Source organism: Pteronotus mesoamericanus, unplaced genomic scaffold (assembly GCF_021234165.1).
Source record: "Pteronotus mesoamericanus isolate MK-2021 breed Mesoamerican mustached bat unplaced genomic scaffold, CSHL_Meso_final contig_130, whole genome shotgun sequence".
NCBI classification, from domain to species: domain Eukaryota; kingdom Metazoa; phylum Chordata; class Mammalia; order Chiroptera; family Mormoopidae; genus Pteronotus; species Pteronotus mesoamericanus.
In genome coordinates, this window is record NW_026555060.1 from 25,505,004 (window position 1) to 25,523,842 (window position 18,839).

Consider the following 18,839-nt stretch of genomic DNA (forward strand, 5'->3'; position numbering starts at 1 on the left):
GTGCACTGGACGGACCGCCTTGGCTGAGACCTTGATGCCGGGATCAGATGCCTTCTGAGTCCAGTCTCCTTGTCCTTGCTCATCCTTCCTCGAGGTGCTTAGGCTGCAAACTAGGGCAGTTCCCCTCCTTCCTCGTCTTGTTTCCTCCTTTTTGATTCTGTCTAATCCGGAGGCATCTTCCCTTCTCCGGTCCAACCGATCAAAACTCCAGCTTCCCAAGTACAATCCAGGTCAGTCCAGTAACCCCCCGCCTGGCGCAGTGGAGGCATACAGGTGTCAAAGGCTGGCCTGTTCCTTAGGAACAAGGGCCCAAGAAGCATCCTGCTACCTTTTTGTTTTTAATTAAAGGTCTATTTTAAGGGCAAAATCGGGTGGAAAGCCACGCATGCTCAGTTAACTATATCCAGATGTAAGACTTAACAGAGCTCAAGGATGCCTGGGACCTTCTCCTGTGGATCTGGCCTTGAATAGGGACCCCTGCAGGGAAGACCAACTCCGCATACTTGGCTTAATTAATAATTTATTGTATTTAACACCATCTGTCACGCTGTCACACCGACACCTGGGCGCAGTCCCCGTTGCCCCGATGCCTCCCCTTGACGCTGAGGGAGCCGCGGGGTTGGGTGGCTGCTGGCCTGCCCCTGGAAAGGAAGGGCGGGACATTGGGGGCGGGCCCTGCGGGGGGCGGGCCCTGCGGGGGGCGGGGCTGGGAAATTCCCCGGCCGACGCGGGGAGGCCGGCGCGGCTGTCGGCTGAGCGCCGCTGGGTGGGGTCGCGAGGCCGCGAGTCACCGGAGGCTCCCGGAGTCCACGCCGCCACCCCGACGCCGGTGCCCTGGGCGGCGTCTGCATCCGGATCCGGAGCCCTGCCCCAGCGGTCACGATGCCACGGAAGCTGTGACCGGGAGTGAGGCGGGAGTGCAGGCGCCGGGTGAGCGGGGGCAGGGGGTTCTGGGCGAGACGACGGCTCCTTCTCTGCCCTGGAAGCTGTTCCCGCAGCACCCTCCCCTACGACCCTGAACCAGCAGGGGTGTGGGTGGCGAGGAGGGGGGTGTCCCCTCCGGTGGGAGGGTTTCCAGGTCCCGGCGGATCCTGACCTGGTGGGAGAGGGCAGCGGGGGCGGCCGTACCAAAGCGCCCCTCTCCCTTTTTACCGGCCTGGCGGGCTGCAGGTGACTTACTCTGTAGGTCACGGAGGTGTTTTTAAGGGTGACAACCTCCCTCAGATTGGGAATGACTACGCAACCAGTTCCTCATTATAAGGGAAGTGGTTAAGGGTACACCTTTGGAAGACTTAAAAACTAAAATCTACCACAGTTTTCTGAGACGGCCCAGGAATACTAAAGAACAAGTGACCTCTCCCTAAGGTGGTGGGGACAGAAGAGCTGAAAGGACTCTTCGGAAGCCTTTCTGTCTAGGAGAACGTGTTTATGTGTGCGTGTGTATATACATACATACTTATAACGAAAGAAGGAATATCAATATTTGATGAGGCCGAGGAACTGTTTTTACTGTCGTAAATGTGTAAGCTGGAGGCAGTAAACATCATTAAGAGAAAATGAAACCCAGGTTCTGGTCTGCCGCCTCAACCACAGAAACTATTGAATGGAAATGCATGCCACAGAGCTGTTTAAAGACGAAATTGAAAGCCAAAGTCTTAGGACAGTAAGTTGGTTAGGCCATCAAAAGCCTCAGATCTGAGCAAGCGGCACTATTAAGAGGAGAACCCCCCTTGCTCTTTGCCTAGGAGGCCTTGGCCAAGCCCCAGGACGTGCTCAGTATGTATTGGGCTGGAGCGAGTCTGGAGCAGAGGCCAAGGCCAGAGACTGCCCTGGAATGGACTAGGCAAGTAAAATTTAAATGTAGCCGGTGCAGAGAGGACAATCATTAGCGTCTTTGAGGCTGATCTATTTTTCAACCGGGCCAGTTTGTATAGATCTTTATATATTGTGAACAATATTTAAAAGTTTTATCTTTTTTTGTAATTGACCTCAGGTTGCATCTTATGCTATGAAATCCAACTAAACTCTGCCAAAAAGAAAAATAAACTTTATTCTTGGAAGGAACTGGTCACATTATATTATCTTCCCATGAAGCCCCTTCCCTTAAGTAGAAGCACATGCGCACTCTCTTCTCTGAGCCCTGCTTTTTGTGAATTTTATGGAGACTTGGACTGTTTGATATATTCATTGGAATCTGTGAAATAGTAAATCCAAAGGAAAGAGGAAAAAATTAAACTGTTTTTTCAAAGTAAAATATATTTCTTTCAGAAATAAAAAAGTTATATTAAATGTTTTCACTTTGACATGTGGATGAGGATTGGATAATAGGATATGTGTTGTAAAATGACATCCAGATACCTTTGTAGTGATATTTTTTAAAAAACAGCACTAATTTTCAAAATAAGTTTTAAAAGTTGGATTTAAGAATCTGAAAATGAGTGCCCTAGAAATATAGAAAAACTCAATACCAGCATTCCGGGGTTGTCACCTACACGGTGGGAAGTGTTTTCCTAGTCTTAGACTTTAAAATACCTTGTTAAACTGTATTTCTTTTTCACTTAAACAAACATTTACTGAGAGCCTTCTGTGTGCCAGTCTTTAGGAAGAATAAAATAGAGATGTTAGCTTAAGTTTGCTGGAGTGATGGACTGGCATTGGATGATTATGGTACTTTGCAAAAAAGGGCCAAGGAGATGCAATATACAAAATGCAAGTGGGTGCTGAGAGAAAAGAACATTTCCTTTCACATAAGACATCTATTTGAGCTGAATATTGAACTGTCCAGTGAGTATTTGCCAAGGCAAAAGGGAGACAGATATTTCAGGAAGAGAGCAGAATAGATGCAAGGGCAAAGAAGCAGAAGAGGGTAGGAAACTGACCTTGATAGGCCATAATTGTCTTACTTGGAACAGAACTCTGCCTTGTGTGGGAAGGGTGTTAAGCAGTTGGATGAGCTGGTACTGGGAAAGAAACCATGGAGGAAGTAGGCTGAGGTGGAAAGAGATGAGAGTCAGAATTAAGCAAGTATTTGCCAAACCCCCAAATATGTCAAGTTATGCTCTAGGTGCTATGGACACAGCAGTGGAGTGCAATGTTGTAGTCTAGATAAGACAAGAAGGGCCTGAACCTAAGCTGGTGGGATGGAATGAAGGTGGAAGTGACAGCACTTGGTGACCCGTTAGATTTGGGGGAAGAATGGGAAGAATCAATCATAACTCCCAGGCTCCTGCCTGGGGGCAATGAGGTGAAACCTACCTCCATTTTCTATATGTTAGCAAATTTCAAAATCAAAATACCATTTCTGTCAAAAAAGGTGAGGCTTTTCTTACCCTCTTAGTAGGATACCTACTTTGAGTTCTTTTTCCAGGATGGTGATGGGTTTAGTTGATATCATCTTGGACTATTACTGAAACTCCTTGTGACCCCCAAACCAATTTGCCGATAGCCAGCTGTTGTCTCCAATCAACAAACAGGTTTCCACTCTTTAAAACTACTTTATCCACTTGGGAATTGAACCTATGAATACTTAATCAGCAAACCTGGAGGTTTAGTCACACACAGGGTAGAGGCCTGGGCTTATTCTTTATTTTGCCTGCTGGTCCAATGTCCAGTGGGTGGAAGTCAGTATAAGGTAGATTTCAAAATGTTTGATACTAATGACTTTCTGAGGATCCATCTGCCATGGAAACCGGACAAGACATTCTTGCATTGAGTGAAGGAGTTGGACTGGATCATTTTTAAGGCCAATTTAGGAAGGAGATTTAAGCTCATGCCTACAAAGTCAAGTCACTGCTATAATTACGTGACCTCTGGAATTAAGAACGATAAAAATATATAATCAGGAATTCAAATAGCGGATCTGGGAATTAAATCTTTGGACCTTTTACCTTCCAGCTAGTTCTCATTCTTAATGGCAAAATCTTGACAAATTCTGTGCTAAATTAATTTACTATTCTGCCGTTAAATAGCACCTTTGCTTAAAAAATGATACATTTTAGATGCAGACTAGTTGTGCTCTTACGAGAAGTTCTGTTACTAGAACCTTGGAATAAATGGCTTAGTTCCTATTTTCATAACCTTTGAAAATGTATGCAAGGGTCTCTAATGCATAACTGTTTGCTTAATTGAAAGTACTCAAGGTAATGTTAAAAATAGAGAATTCAGCTTCCTCTAATTGGCATTCTACCAACAGACATTTCATATATGCACTGTACTGTGGTAACTCCTAATGAGGCCCCCAAATATTCTAGAACCATAAAGTGCCCTATGAGTCATCCAAGATTGATTAAATTACTTTCAGTAAAATTTTGGTAATAATTTACATGTTTAAAAATCTTGGTTTTTACATGTTTATGTTCAGCATATATGCTAACTTTTTATTTAGTATGACATTTGCATTACCAAATAAATTTCCCTAACAATGCTGGATGACAAAGAGTTTACTGTAACTAGGACAGGCATATATATTGTATTGTTAGTGAGAGGAGGGCGGCACGGCCATGAGGGTATTAGGGTGTGTGCATCGAATTGTGTGGGTTGGACTGTGATTTCGCTAGAAGCTTAAGAACACTTTTTAAACTGAAATCAATTGTAATGATCATAATTTGCTACACAAGTCAATAAGCCATGGCAAGAGGCCAGGTGACTTCTGAAGGTCACACATGTCGTTGGTGGCACCCAGTATTTTTCCTACTGTCTCCCTGAGGATAACCCTGCTTTTTTTCCCTGGTCCTCATAAAATCTGGGCAACCTGAAAAAGGGAGAAGCACCAATGTAACTATAACCACTTTAACTTAATTATGATTATGTCTAAAAGCTTGGTGGAAGTATAAAGAAAAGTCAAGGAGGAAAAATCTGCCCAGTTTTCAAAGGAAAAAATCTCCTTTCTTCCCTCCACCTCCCCTTTCCTTCTCTTTCCCCTCTCTTGGAAAAATCATTAAGGAGAAACGTATGCATGTAATAAAATGAAACTAAACCCATCTACCGCTATCTGCTTAGACAGTTTTTTAAAGAAACATCTGTTAAATGTTTCCATTTATTTTTTAATTGTACCTTTGGCAGTATAATCATTGAATACTTGAGGACATTTAATGTGGACAAGTGATACACATTAATTACATCGATTTTATCTTTGGGTCTATTACCTAGAACTTTTAATATTCCTCCATAAAATAAATGAGAACACTGTTACTAAATAAAAACCCATTTTTATGAAATGTTAGCACCAACATCATTCTGTGCAAAAATGAATTTTATAGAAAGCCAGGAAAACAAGCATTATTCAAATTATTTTCATCCAAATTATTTTATGCAAAATAATGCAGATTATTTTATTGGGGAGAACAAAAGCAGTCCATCTAGTCACCAGATGCTAAGAGAGAGCCCACTTCAGTATTATTCTTCTTCTTTTCTAAATGAAATAAGATGTGTAAAACATGGATGACTTCAAGTGGTTCACAGGTGAATAGTATGCTTTGTCACTATTTTTCATTTTTTTAAGATTTTATTTATAGAGAGGTGGGAAGGAAGGGAGAAAGAGAGGGAGAGAAATATCCATGTGTGAGAGATACATCAATCGGTTGCCTTTTGTGCGCCCCCAGCTGGGGACCTGGCCTGCAATCCAGGCATGTGCCCTGACTGGGAATTGGGCCAGGGACCTTTGGTTCACAGGCCAGCATTCAATCCACTGAGCCACACCAGCCAGGGCTATCATTATTTTTTTTTTTTTTTTTACTTAATGAAATTTCCATCCTCATTAGAGACTTTCATGAGAATGCCTTTCTTTATGCTCGCTGCCCTAAGGAGAAGTCATTAAGGTGACAGTGTTGCAGGGTCTGCTGTCCTGTCAATAGTGGCACCATCTCTGATTACCTACAGGTTCCTTTAGACCAAAGGCAGGTCTTGGCCTCTCAGTTCCAGGGGACCTCCAGAGAGCTCAGGTATTACCTGGCTGGGAAGAAGCACCGTCCTGCACTCCAGGTGTATGGATGTATTTTATTATATGGATACACACAGTGCCCATAGATTGTATGATCCAGGGATATATCAGGTAGTGCACTTCTCTCTCCTCACCTTCCCGTGACTGATTCACTGACTCTGCAGTTATTCATAAAAAGGCTTATCATCATCTTCATGAAGTGTGAAAAAGAAACTGTCTACAGCATGTAGCCAGTCCTTAAAAGAGATTTCTGTGTTTGCCCAGGTGGGAGGCCATACAGAAGTAGAGTTGGGATACATTTCCTCTTATGTATGTCCACTTTGACCCCTTACAAAATAAAGTGGTATGATTAAAATAGTCTTAGAATATGCAATCATTAGGCAAGATTTCCTAGTTTTTTTCAGTGTGCTTTGCAAAATTATTAAATACCAAGGCCTAACTGTTCAGTCATACCTTTATCATATTATAGGTCTGTCTTTGAAACCACCCTTAACACTTGGTCGTGCCTCTTGTTAAGAGTGACCTTGGACAAGCTATGAAGCCTCAGTGAACCCAGCTTCATCCCCTGTAGAAGATACATAGTGGAGTTTCAGTGAGGATTAGACATGAATGGTGCAGTGATTCAGTACACAGTAAGCATCCAAAACATGTTAGCTCACCCTCTCTTCTTAGCCAAAAATATAAGAAATAAAATGTAGAGATTATGAACAGCTTTGAGATATAATTCACATACCATACTATTCACCCAAAATAGGGAGATTTGAGTTTAAAGATTTGCATGGGGAAGTCAATTTAATGATACTTTGCCCATGTCTACAAATATATATATATATATATATATATATATATATATATATATATATATATATATGGAAATTCTCTTGAATGACTTGTCCTAGGGTTCTTGGCCAGCATGATGCCATGCCTTCTCTTTCGCCTCCGTATCCCAGCTCCTCGCTGCACCCATCCCCACACAGACATACTCACACAGAAGCTAGAATATACCTTCTTTGTTTAAAAGGAAGAATCACAAATGTTCAATTATAATTGGAAAGAACATAGGCAACCCTTAGAATACTTTTTAGCAATTGCTAATGGATTTTTGGGATTCATGGGGACCCCTTGCAGAGAGGGGAACAGTTATTTTTCAGTTTGTAACTTTCCCATAGGAACTGCTGCCATGTCCCACCAACCTCTTCCCTGCCTGACTGAAAAGGGGGACAGCCCCAGTGAAACCACCGGAAATGGACCCCCCAATCTGGCTCACCCAAACCTGGGCACATTTACCCCAGAGGAGCTGCTGCAGCAAATGAAAGAGCTCCTGATTGAGAACCATCAGCTGAAAGGTGAGCAGCACTTGGCCTCTGTGTCCCTCCATTCACCCCTGCAGTCCTGTAATCCCTTTGTAATGAGGCTTGTAGGTGAACTCCATGATCTCTCTCAGGTTCCCTGGGGGCAGAAAGAGAACAGACTTCAGCTTTTAGTAAGGTAAAATGGTTTCCACTATTTACCCTAGGTTACAAGTCAGAATAAAAAGTATTTTTTGTATCTCAGGGGAATGGCATAATGACATTCAGCCCGTATAAAAGGAAAAAGAAAGAAAGGCTGCTATTATTTCAGAGTTAGTCCTAAATATTACCTTGTTAAGAGGAAGCATTCGAATACCTCGAGCCACGGCTTTGGTGGGGCCAGCGTTTGCATCTAGGAGTCATACACAGTAATCGGTCTAGCTTTTCATAGCTTTTTGTGCTTTACGGAGTTACCCAAATCAGTTTTATTTTACCCAGACTTTTGAGGACTAGAAATAACATTAGAACTGCTAGTCCTGCCTGGAAGCAAAAAACACTCATTTCGCTACATTCTTTTTCTGGCTGACCCTTGGGCCCTGGCCCAACATGGCATCTTTAGAGTCAGAGCCTCATGGTGATGTGGTCTGAGGGGCGGTTTGACTCATTAGATCAAGTCCAGTCCCTTGTTGTGTGATACCTTACTCTGAACCCCGTACAGAAGCCATGAAGCTAAATAACCAAGCTATGAAAGGGCGATTTCAGGAGCTTTCAGCTTGGACAGAGAAACAGAAGGAAGAACGCCTCTTTTTTGAGACCCAGAGCAAAGAAGCCAAGGAGCGCCTAATGGCTTTGACTCATGAAAATGAAAAATTGAAAGAAGCACTTGGAAAACTGAGAGAGAAAACAGAAAGGTCATTAAAGGTGAGCCGACTGATTAGTTGTGATTTTATTTTATTAGTATTTATAGTAGAATCTTATTTGTCTAGATTTCTAGATGAAACCCTTTCATGGTTCAGGTTAGATGGATGGTTTGCATTGTCTTGAAAGAAGAGTTCTTGCTGAGAAGACTGGTTGCCATTTTTTTGTGTATGGGATGATACTGCAACCAACTGAGCCACCCGGCCAGGAAAATTGGCTGCAATTTTAAGGTTCATGAATAATCTCTGTTGGGGGAAAGAAACTTATAAAGCTTCGACCATACTGATTGTAGTCGAAAGAAGAGAATCAATATTGTGTATTCATTATAGATTGAGCAGAAGGACCTCTGCCTAGAGCTGCCCAAGTTTTAGTTGTGGTGTATGTCTTTGATATAAAATTACATTTTAAAAATTTACTATTACTCATGATTTTTACTTATTGACCTTGTCCTCCCTCTCAGTCTAAAACAGATTCTCCACTTTATGTTTTACATTTACTTCAGAAAAAAGGTTCGACCAATGCCATGTTGTGATAGGAGATTATATAGGGTTGCCATGTTTTCACTGACTCAAAGAACCTGGGAAAATATACTCAACCAAAAGTGGGTGTCAAAGACGTTTGTGAAAAAACAAATCAGAATACAAGTAAAGCCTCTGCTCGTGCTCTAAAGTTCACTAAATATAATTTGTTTAGATGGACACCTGCTGTCCAAACCTGCAACTTAGCAACTCTGTGGAAGATGGAGCGCTGGGTTGATTCAGGGAGGATGTAACCCTGGATATCAGTGATTTTTGTTGAGACTTTACCTTGAATTTTGTTGATCTCTAATTCCTTAAGTGGGTCAAGAACGCAAACAAATAAAGTAGAAAGAAAATAATGTAAAGGGGATGATATGGAATAACCTAGAGAATGAAAAGTTGTTTAGAAAAATACCATAGGTTGTATCAATAATCTACTTATCACCTCATGCTCATGAGACAATGAAAACATTCAGCTTTAATACATTTGTATATGTATTGGAAATGTTTCACCATTGATAGGGTTTGTCACCTTTGATGCTTCAACGTGTCTTACAGCTCCAAAAGCATTAAGTCACTCTCTCTCATTGTCTAAATATTTTTGAGGTATGGTAATCTGAAGAAATGATCACCTGGATATATGAATAATTTTCTATTCTCTGGAAGAAACCATTTTACAGCTATTTACCTTGGCTTTTGGGATGTGATCTGACAGTTGGCATCAGCGAGTTGGGGCCTATTACACTGAAGTCAAAAGGAAGCGTCCAGAAACAGATGGTCTGTCTGAAATAGTCTTCCTGGAAGAAGTTGAGTTCAGAATCTAAAGCTCTAGACAGCTCCTTTCAATGCAGATGATAAGTTGAAGCGAGATACAAGCTGGACCCAGAAATGAGTCCTTGGGACAAAGGACTTGGGTGTTTGGAACAAAGAGACACTTACCGCTCTTTAAAACACTTGGTCATCAGCTTTCCTCCCCAAACTGTGTTTTCCAGGCCTGCCCCTCTCTCTCTGCCTCTTTCTTAATTTTTGTCTCATGGATCATTTGAGATGATTTTTAAAATTTAGGTCCTCATGTCCCTGCTTAGGGAAGCTCTTAAGGCCTTGGACTTCGCTTACTTCTGCGGGCCCATCTTTGTGGCTGTTTCTACAGGGAATGCCCTCCTGGCCTTGAGGGCTTCTCACACCTTCGGTGCCACACGAGGCAAGGGAGTTGGGGATCTCCTTCAGAGAGCTGCCCTCCCACCCTCGGGGTGAGGTGGAGGCATTAGTGATTCGGTCCAATTGCACTGTCCATTATTCGGTCCAATAACGTCCCTAAAGAGTACTCTTTAACTTTTTAGTTTCACATTGCTAGGTAAAGGTCATCAGAGAGACCTTTCTTCTTGGATTATAAAACGGCATAGCGACCTGCACACATTACCAGGACAGTAGGATAGAGACATTATACAAATACACAGGGAGACAGCAGTTGCCATCTTGCACAAAGGTCAACAGTAAGTGTGCAAAAGCGATGACAGCATAACAAATAGTGGAGCGGGGGTTGAGATTTAGGAGAATGATCCAAGGGATCTCTAGTCCAGGAAGGCATTGAAAGACTCCATTGTTAAGATGGAGAGAAATTTAAAGTGCTATTTTACAAGGTGTTTATGGACAAATAAGTAGATTCATAATATCCCAAAGATAATTAAGAGATGCTCACAATTGTGGAAAGGGACAATTAACATGAAAGTCCAAGATTCTAGTGTCAAGGCATTATATCCCTGGTTCTCAGACACTTGTAAAATTATCTTTCCAGGAACATACCTTTATAAGGAGACAGAAAATTCAAATAAAACTCTAAAAGCCTCTTATAAAAAAAGTAAATAAAACTCTATTTACTACCTTTATGCCAAGGTACTTTTTAAAAATCCATTCTATAAAATGTCCCCTGACAGGTCAGGCGGGTAAATGTGAAGCTTCCTACGGGGCACCATCTTGCCCTCACCTGCTTGCTTCCTGGTTCCAGGCTGAGCAGTACCTTCCTTGTATGTTTTCACTCCTTTACGTGTATGTTTCCTGGATGTGAGTCATTACTAAGAGAGATTGCACAAGCTTTTCACCCTTCCTTGTACACCCGACTCTTCCGTTTCACAATGAGCTGCTTTCCTCTGAGGCCTGTGGTAGATTGCCAGTGGGCCACTGATCCAGATGAAGAGGAGCATGATCTTGATCTCAGTGGTGGGAGGGGCGCTTTCCTGCTGCACTTTTTCATAGTTCATGGACGTCCATTTTAATAGCTTTACGGTCCAGGCCCATGCCTTTCTGATACTTTTAGGTTTGGCTGTGAGCCTTTGGGTCTGTTTACCATTCCTCAGGAAATCTATCACAGAGGGTGTACGTGTATATGCGTGTCAATTTTCTAATGCGTTGCATCGTCCGATAACCTCAAGTGCATGTATTTCTGGTGGTGCCATGTCCATAAGAGTGGGAAGGTTTCCTGAGGAGGAAATCAGAGAGGCCGAGAAGGTCACAGCTGGAAGAGACCATGTGATACCATGTCTTTCTTTCTAACTTAAGAAAACTGAGGCCAAGACATTAAGTAAATCTACTCAAGACAACACATGCACTAATTAGCACTGTGGACTCTGGTCTGTTCTCCCTACTCCCAAGTAAAACACTGCAGCCACACAGGGTCTTGCTCTTCTGATTTTGTCATATGCAGTAATTGCAAAAAGACGGACACAATATGAACTTGACATTAGTGAAATATTTATATTTATAATTAGTGTTTATTGAGGTTGAAATTTAATTATATTACCTTTTGTACCAGCCTCTGAATTTTCAGTTTGCTTATTTCTCACCAGACTTACGTTTAACAACCTTAAACCACCAACCCATAGTATTATAGTACCCAGACTATAGCCCTGGCAGAATTTTGAACCTTTCATTGTGTTTTTGCCATTACTGTACCAAGTGATGTCCCTGGTGCTCTGCCTTCTGAGTAGACTTGACAGGTATGGGGAGGGTATACATTTGTGGGGAGAAAAATAAGCAAGGGGTTGAGCTGTGGCAGCTTTGTCCTTATTGTCTGGTGTTTTTGGACTACAATTTACAATTCTGCCATTGCCAAAGTCTGGACAGTTATTTTCATTATATCAGGTTATTCCAGCACGCTAAGGAAGCATGTCTTTCTTGTCATGAGGTTATTTTAATTTTCTATTATTTGAATGAAGTAAAATAATGTTGATTTTAAATGTTGTGTCAAAACAAATTGCCAAGGAAAAGCAAGATTTTTCTACTGTAAAGCACAGGGGATGAAGATGTTCAGAAACTGCCTTGCCAATGGGTGTGGGACATTCGAGTTTGACGCCGGGACCTTAGTTTGATCCGTTACCTTGCTTTGCTTCTCATCATTTCCAGGACCCTACTGAGGACCCAAAGGTCCCCAAGGCAGAGGCAGAGCAGGAGATGGAACAGCTGAAGACCCAAGTGGTGCGCCTTCAAGCTGAAAAGGCCGATCTACTGGGCATTGTGTCTGAATTACAACTCAAGTTGAACTCAGGAGGCCCCTCCGAAGACTCCTTTGTTGAAATTAGGATGGCTGTAAGTGTTTTGGTTTTGTGTGACATAAGTTCTAAAACCTCATCGGGACAGCTGATACAAATACCACCATATCTTTTTCAACACAAGGAAGCCACTTAGTGGCAAAATTTCAGTATAGCAAAGGTAAAGTGGCTCTTGCTTTTTAAGTATAACACAGTGCTTGTAAGGGTTATCGTAGCTGACATGGAAAAACATCAGTTACCTTTTATGACGAAACAGCTAGTCCTTTTCCCCCCCAATATGTCTTCACAAATCAGACATTTATGTGACTGACCTAAAAGAAAAAACAAACTTTTTCAGACTGGGTCTCTAAGCTGTGTTCAGCATTTCACTTAGATGAGCATAATTATGATCAGATGCAGACTAATGGCTTTAAAACACTTACTAATATTAGAATCCTCTTTTCAAACAAGGTCTTATGAAGAACCATGATTTGTTAAAAATAAGAAGTGGAGAAAAGAAGGAGCAGAGCAGCTCTGGTTGTAGTGGAGGGACTACCTTGGCTTCTCTAACAGCAGCTACTCAGAAACCTCTGAGAATAGTATGAAGCTGGTGTTACCAAACTGGCATTTATGTGCCACCCAAAATGAAGTGAGGACATGTCCTGACATATTCCTAAGCACACACGCAGCATCTGTCATGGCTATATTGGGTGTGCAACAGTCCTACTAAGAAGGCGGATGAACCACAGCGGGGCCTCTCTTTCCTTATTACTGAAAAAGATTGAGCCCTGGCTGGTGAGGCTTAGTGGACTGAGCACTGGCCTGCGAACCAAAAAGTCGCCAGTTCAATTCCTGGCCAGAGCACATGCCCGGGTTGCGGGCCAGGCCCTGAGTTCGGGGCATGCGAGAGTCAGCCCATCAATGTATCTCTAGCACATTGGTGTTTCTCTCCCTCTTTTTCTCCCTCCCTTCCCCTCTCTCTACATAAATAAATAAAATTTAAAAAATAATAAAATAAAAAAGATAGAGAAGAGAGGGGAAAAAACACACAAGGGTCAAATCATCTGTCATACACATTGTCATTTTAGCTTTGTCAAAGTTAATGCCTGATAAAGGAAAAGAGATTAATTGTGTCTCTGAAAGAGAAAAATGTACGTTGTAGATAAAGGGGGTGTATGGGGGAGGTGGCAGGCAATTTGAAAAAACTAAACTACTGGATGTATCTGAAATACTAGAGAGTGACTTTTTTTACTTTCTGATTCATTTGCTGGACTAAAGATTGATAGAATTGGAAAATCGCTCTTAGTAATCTTGCCATCCATGCCCCCTGGCAAATTTTAGATGCATTAATAGTGGCTGAAATCAAGAGAATTAAAATACCCTTTGAAAGCACACTTTGCCAGAATATCCTTTCTGCAAATGACTAAACATGATGAAACACAAATTTCATCAAAGAGCATTAACCTTCTGCAAATAACTGATAAAACTCAGGAAGCCCAAAAAGGATATCAGAAGTTTCCAAAAGGCTTGGCTTTGCTTTTTTTTCTTTCTTTTTTTAAGTTAATAAACCCTGACTTTTATTAGATATTCAATGAACAACTCAAAACAATAAAACTAAACATTACCTCCAGTTAATTTCTCTTTTAGCCATGGCTTTGATTAATATTCAACACATAATAGATATTTAATAAAATACCATAGATTGACTAATGGTAGTTCATAAGACTAAATAGAATTTTAAGGTTTATATCTAGTTTTGGTGTTAACCCAAGCAAAGAAATCTATATATTAAAACTTTTACACCCTGGTTGGTGTGGCTCAGTGGATTGAATGCCAGCCTACAAACCAAAAGGTCACCAGTTCGATTCCCAGACAGGGCACATGCCTGGGTTGCGAGCCAGGTCCCCAGTTGGAGATGTGCTAGAGGCAACTGATCAATGTATCTCTCACACATCAATGCTTCTCTCCCTTTCTTTCTCCTTTCCTTCCCCTCTCTCTAAAAATAAATAAAATCTTTAAAAGAAAAAACTTTTACTTATATTTAGTCCAAGATAATTTACTTAAATAAATTGGGAGCTTCAGAATGAAAGAAAACAATGGGATTAAAGAAATGGGGTTTTAAGTCAGAAAGCCCTAGACCTAGTTCACAGTTTAGAGGTTCAGTTATTTTGTGCCTTGGGCAAGTGGCCTAATACCCCAGAGCCTGTTTTCTTATCAATATAAGGTGAATAAAGAAATACCACCATTCTACCATACTATTTTCTTCTCCTTTTGCTTTTTCTCCTCCTCATTTTTCTCATGAGAGCAGAATGTAAATTAATGAAGCCTAGTTTTCTAAGCACTTCCGCTTAGAAACACATAAAGGAGCCCCACATAATTTCCGTGTCATGATCCAAGAGACACTGTGAGCATTACATCAACCGCCAGCTATAGTCATCTTGAAGGAAGACTAAAGCTACCCATTCATTCATTCATTCATTCCTCTAGCAACTTATGCACTCCCCCACATGCCAGTACTGGGCTTGGTGCCACTGTTGGAGATACAGAGTTGTCTAAACAGGCATGTTCACCCCCCCGCTACACACACGCAGAGTTCACAGCTAATATGGAAAGAGATAAAATGAATAAGCCCACAAACAAATACAAAATTGCTATTTTTGAAAAGTGCAATGAAGAAAAAAGTGTATGTGAGACAATAATGGGGAATGTCATTTCTGTTAGGGGCATCTGAGAGCAGGTTCTCTAGAAGCAAAGCCTGAAGCGGGGATATTTGTGCAAGTGATTGAGGGAGCACCCTCAGGAGAAGCCTGTAAGGGAGAGAGGTCAGCAGGATAGGGCAGGGGCAGAAGCTGGGCAAAGAAGCTGAGGGTTCAGGGGACCTCTAGCCTCAGCATGAAACTAAGAAGAGATCAATAATGGAAGAAAGTTTCATACTAGCTTACGGATTTAGTAAGACTTTTTAAAAGTATCTTTGTTATTGCCCTGTCTGTGTAGCTCAGGCAGTTGGAGCATCGTCACCACTATAAGGTTGCAAGTTTGATCCCTGGTCATGGCCCATGCAGAAATCAGCCAATGAATGCATGCATGGGTGGGTGGAACAGCACTTTGACATCTCTGTCTCTCTCTAGGTTGGAGGTTTGATCCCTGGACAAGGCGCATACAGGAGGCAACCAGTTAATGCTTCTCTCTCACATCAACATTTCTCTCTCTCCCTTCCCCTCTCTCAGTCTGGATGGGTGTGGTTTCTTTAATTCCTAGTTGTCAAACTTCCATTTGACTCAATATCTGACAGTTCTGAGTAATGGTTGTTCTGTAATTTAGCAGTGATTTTGCTGTGGTTGTGTGAGGAGGCAAGCCATGTTTACCTACACTGCCATCCTGATCGGAGGAGGCTTCTTTCTTCAGTGTACATAATATGTTCCCTTGCTAATGAGGGACAGTTATTTTTAGTGTAAACCTGTTTCTCTTGCTTTGCTTCTGTGAACTGGAAAGCACTGCCCAAGATTTAGGAAGGGCATACGTAATCAAAATTAGCCAGAATATCTTTGTGCATTTTTGGAAGATTATCCCACTACAACATTAGAATAGAAATGTCCTTTAAGTCATTTAAGTGGTCTTAATCTTCTTTTCCTGAGCAGCCCAAAATACATAGGATTTTTAATAGGAGTTGACTTCGTGAGCCTTGTCACAGAAAACTGCCTCTTTTTCAACTTTGCTTCAGCAAGTTCTAGCATTTTGCATTTTAAAGGACTGTAAAGGGAAGGTGTGTGGAGCTGTTACCAGCTCTGTGTGACCTTAACCTAAGAAAGAAGGGAACTGCCAAGGAGAGCAGGAGATAAGCTTTCATGTTATGGGGTCAGGTTGACTGTGCTGATTGAGAAGGGGTACCTTCGTCTAGATATTTATAAACCGGACCGGGCACGTTGGGTGAAGGAAGGGTACATTTCCATTCCATTCCAGTGACCGACTTTAAACATCTCACATTTTAAATGTTTGGTAGGCTCCTTGGGCTGTGCTTTATCAAAATTCTTGATCTTTAGCCTTTTTTTCTTTCGATAGAGAGTTTGTCTTGTAGACGTATTGTGTTAAATCCCTTTCATTTCTGCTTCTACAGGAAGGAGAAGCAGATGTGGCAATGAAAGACATGAAGAGGAGTCCTGGGCCCTCAAGAACTGATGCCATTGACAAGTATGTGGAGAAAGACTCGGGCCGTCGGCTAGGCAGCCTGGGCAGTCTTGTCACTCCCTGGTCCCCCTGGGAGGTCAGACATCATGGGCTGAAAAAGTAATTTCTTATTAAATTATACCAGGACCTTTCAAGAATGTTTGATTGGAATGCTGTTTAATGTTACAGCCAAAACTGGCAGAGAATAAAAACAAGGTGTGGTGCCTTTTCAGGCTAATTAACCCTTACCATTCAAGGTGTTTTATCTCCATCAGATAAAAAGTGAAAGCAAACTTGTTCTCAGTCAAAAGACCTATATACCCTAATTTGCATACCAGTGCAGTTTGAGCTTGATCAGGCTGCCTAACTTGTACCATATTTCCATTCTCTCTGCCCAGTTCATTCCTGACTACAAGCCAAGGTGACGAATACTACTGGGTAATCTTCTGTAACAATGACTGTTACTGCTCTGAGTCTCTGGGTGTTTCTTGAAAGTGCCCAGATATCTTACCTGGGGAGTCTCAAGTTCACCTGTCCCAAGTATATATTAGGAAGCAGATGTCTTAAATGATGGGGGAGGGGCTTTGAGGAGCCAGTAAAAGGACCTGGACCCTGAGACTCTCGCAGGTATCACTTGCCAGAACAGGCTGTCAGGGCATCCTCTGTAAGCCGGTTCGTACTATATTAGTCTACTGAAAAGAGACAGCTCTCTGAAAGTTTCTCTGAGGATCTCTTCTCACATACACTTTTAATACCGTTTTTCCTCCAACGTGGTGAATGTATTGATAAAACATGAAAATGGGTTTGTTTGTTTTTTTCTGTTATGTTCCCAAGCTCTTGTATAAGGGAGATAATAAGTATTAGATAATGTTCTTTCCTCAAGCAGGGCAGTTGGCATAAATGAAAGTTATTCCCTTTTTTAGTTAGAAGTTAGAACTTCCTGATTTTCCCCATATTTCTTTTTCACATCAAAAGACTTTACAGCAAGTGGTGGGAAGAAAGAAGCCCTGTTTGACACTTCCAAGCCACTTCCTCCTCATTTAGATCCATATGCACAGACCACTTCCTCTTTGGGGCCACACAGCTATTTTATTATTTTTTTTATTGCAGCTTCTTTATCCTGTTTGAAAATATATTGAGGAGTAAGAGCTTGGTTTCTAGGTTTGGAGTTGGAGCTCAGTAGTCGAGAACAGGAATTTACTCCTGGCTGTTTATTAGATGGGTGAATTTGAATAGATTGCTGAAAGAGTAGCTGCCATTCTCATCAGCAAAGTCACCTGGAACGTTTAGTTGTGGTGGTCATGGTTTGTTGCTTGTCATTGAACTGCCTCTTTATTTAATCACATTTTGAAATCAAGAAAAATATTTGACATACCAACAGTGCCTACATTCCTGTGCTCCAATTATTTGAATTTCTTCTCGAGAATATGATGGCTTCTGTCAAGTTGAAAAAAGGCTGGCAGTCTGCATGTCACCACGGGTGGCATGTGCCCTTGGGGACTTTGAGGCTAGTTTTCTAGGAAAGCTGGGCACCAGAAACCAGGACTGCTTCTGCATCGTTGTTTCTGTGGGTCCTGTGGTCTGGTGGTGTGAGCGCGGTGACTGCTTGGAAGAAGTGAGCACGTGCATTGTATAAGACAAGCCTCCTCCTTAGTCCCCACTCTTTCCCTGCAAAGCCTGGAGGCCTGTGACACAGGGGTCACGGGGCCAGCTGTGCTCGGTCAGTGACTGAGAATTGGAGAGTGTTCTGGAAAGCAGTTCCTTTACGTTGGTTCCAGTTATATTCTTAAACTTTGACATTTTTGTTTTCTGATTAAAACATTTTAACCTTTATACTGTCTTGATGTAGGAATGGATCTGCAGAAGGAGCCAGGAATTATTTGGAATCTGAGGAATTAACTGTGAGCCAGCTCCTGCTTTGTCTAAGGGAAGGAAACCAGAAGGTGGAGAGACTTGAGAATGCACTCAAGGAAGCCAAGAAAAGGTATGAAATAGATAACTTGAAATATGCATTGATTGCTTTTTTAAAGCTTTTTTTAGATAGCATTAAGATACCAAGCAATTCATCCATATAAAGTGTGCTTTTTGCCTGGACCAGTATGGCTCAGTTGGCTGGAGCGTCACACTGTAACAGAAATGCTGCTGGTCAGAGTTATATAACCGTCAGCACTTTATAACTTTAGAAGGTGTTTTTCTCCTCGATAAGAAATCCAGTATCCATTAGCACACATTCCCCATTCCTCCCAGTAATCTGCTTTCTCTGTAGATACACCTATAATAGACAGTTCATATAATCAGAATCACATAAATATGTGATCTTTTGTGGTTGGCTTACTTTACTTAGTGTACTATTTTTGAAGTTTATCCCTGATATAGCATATATTGGTTTTGTTTTTGTTGCCGAATAAAATTTCAATGTATAGCTATAAAACATTTTGTTTATTCATTAGTTAATGAACATTTTGGTTGTTCCCACTTATTGCCTATT

The 18,839-nt window shown here is 41.7% G+C and overlaps 1 protein-coding gene across 2 annotated transcripts in view; it reads left to right on the forward strand.

Annotated features, from left to right (window-relative positions):
- Nucleotides 1–730: 730 nt before the first annotated feature.
- Nucleotides 731–18,839, forward strand: part of LOC129086884 (optineurin) — an 80,521-nt gene continuing 62,412 nt past the window's right edge. The window contains exons 1-6 of one of the 2 annotated variants that reach the window (XM_054593624.1): nucleotides 731–930; nucleotides 7,108–7,284; nucleotides 7,946–8,148; nucleotides 12,063–12,245; nucleotides 16,302–16,375; nucleotides 18,201–18,335. In XM_054593624.1, coding sequence (XP_054449599.1) covers nucleotides 7,119–7,284; nucleotides 7,946–8,148; nucleotides 12,063–12,245; nucleotides 16,302–16,375; nucleotides 18,201–18,335 — 761 coding nt within the window. In that variant the 5' untranslated portion in view covers nucleotides 731–930; nucleotides 7,108–7,118. The remainder of the gene's footprint in view (nucleotides 931–7,107; nucleotides 7,285–7,945; nucleotides 8,149–12,062; nucleotides 12,246–16,301; nucleotides 16,376–18,200; nucleotides 18,336–18,839) is intronic. The other variant, XM_054593630.1, reaches the window with a different exon arrangement.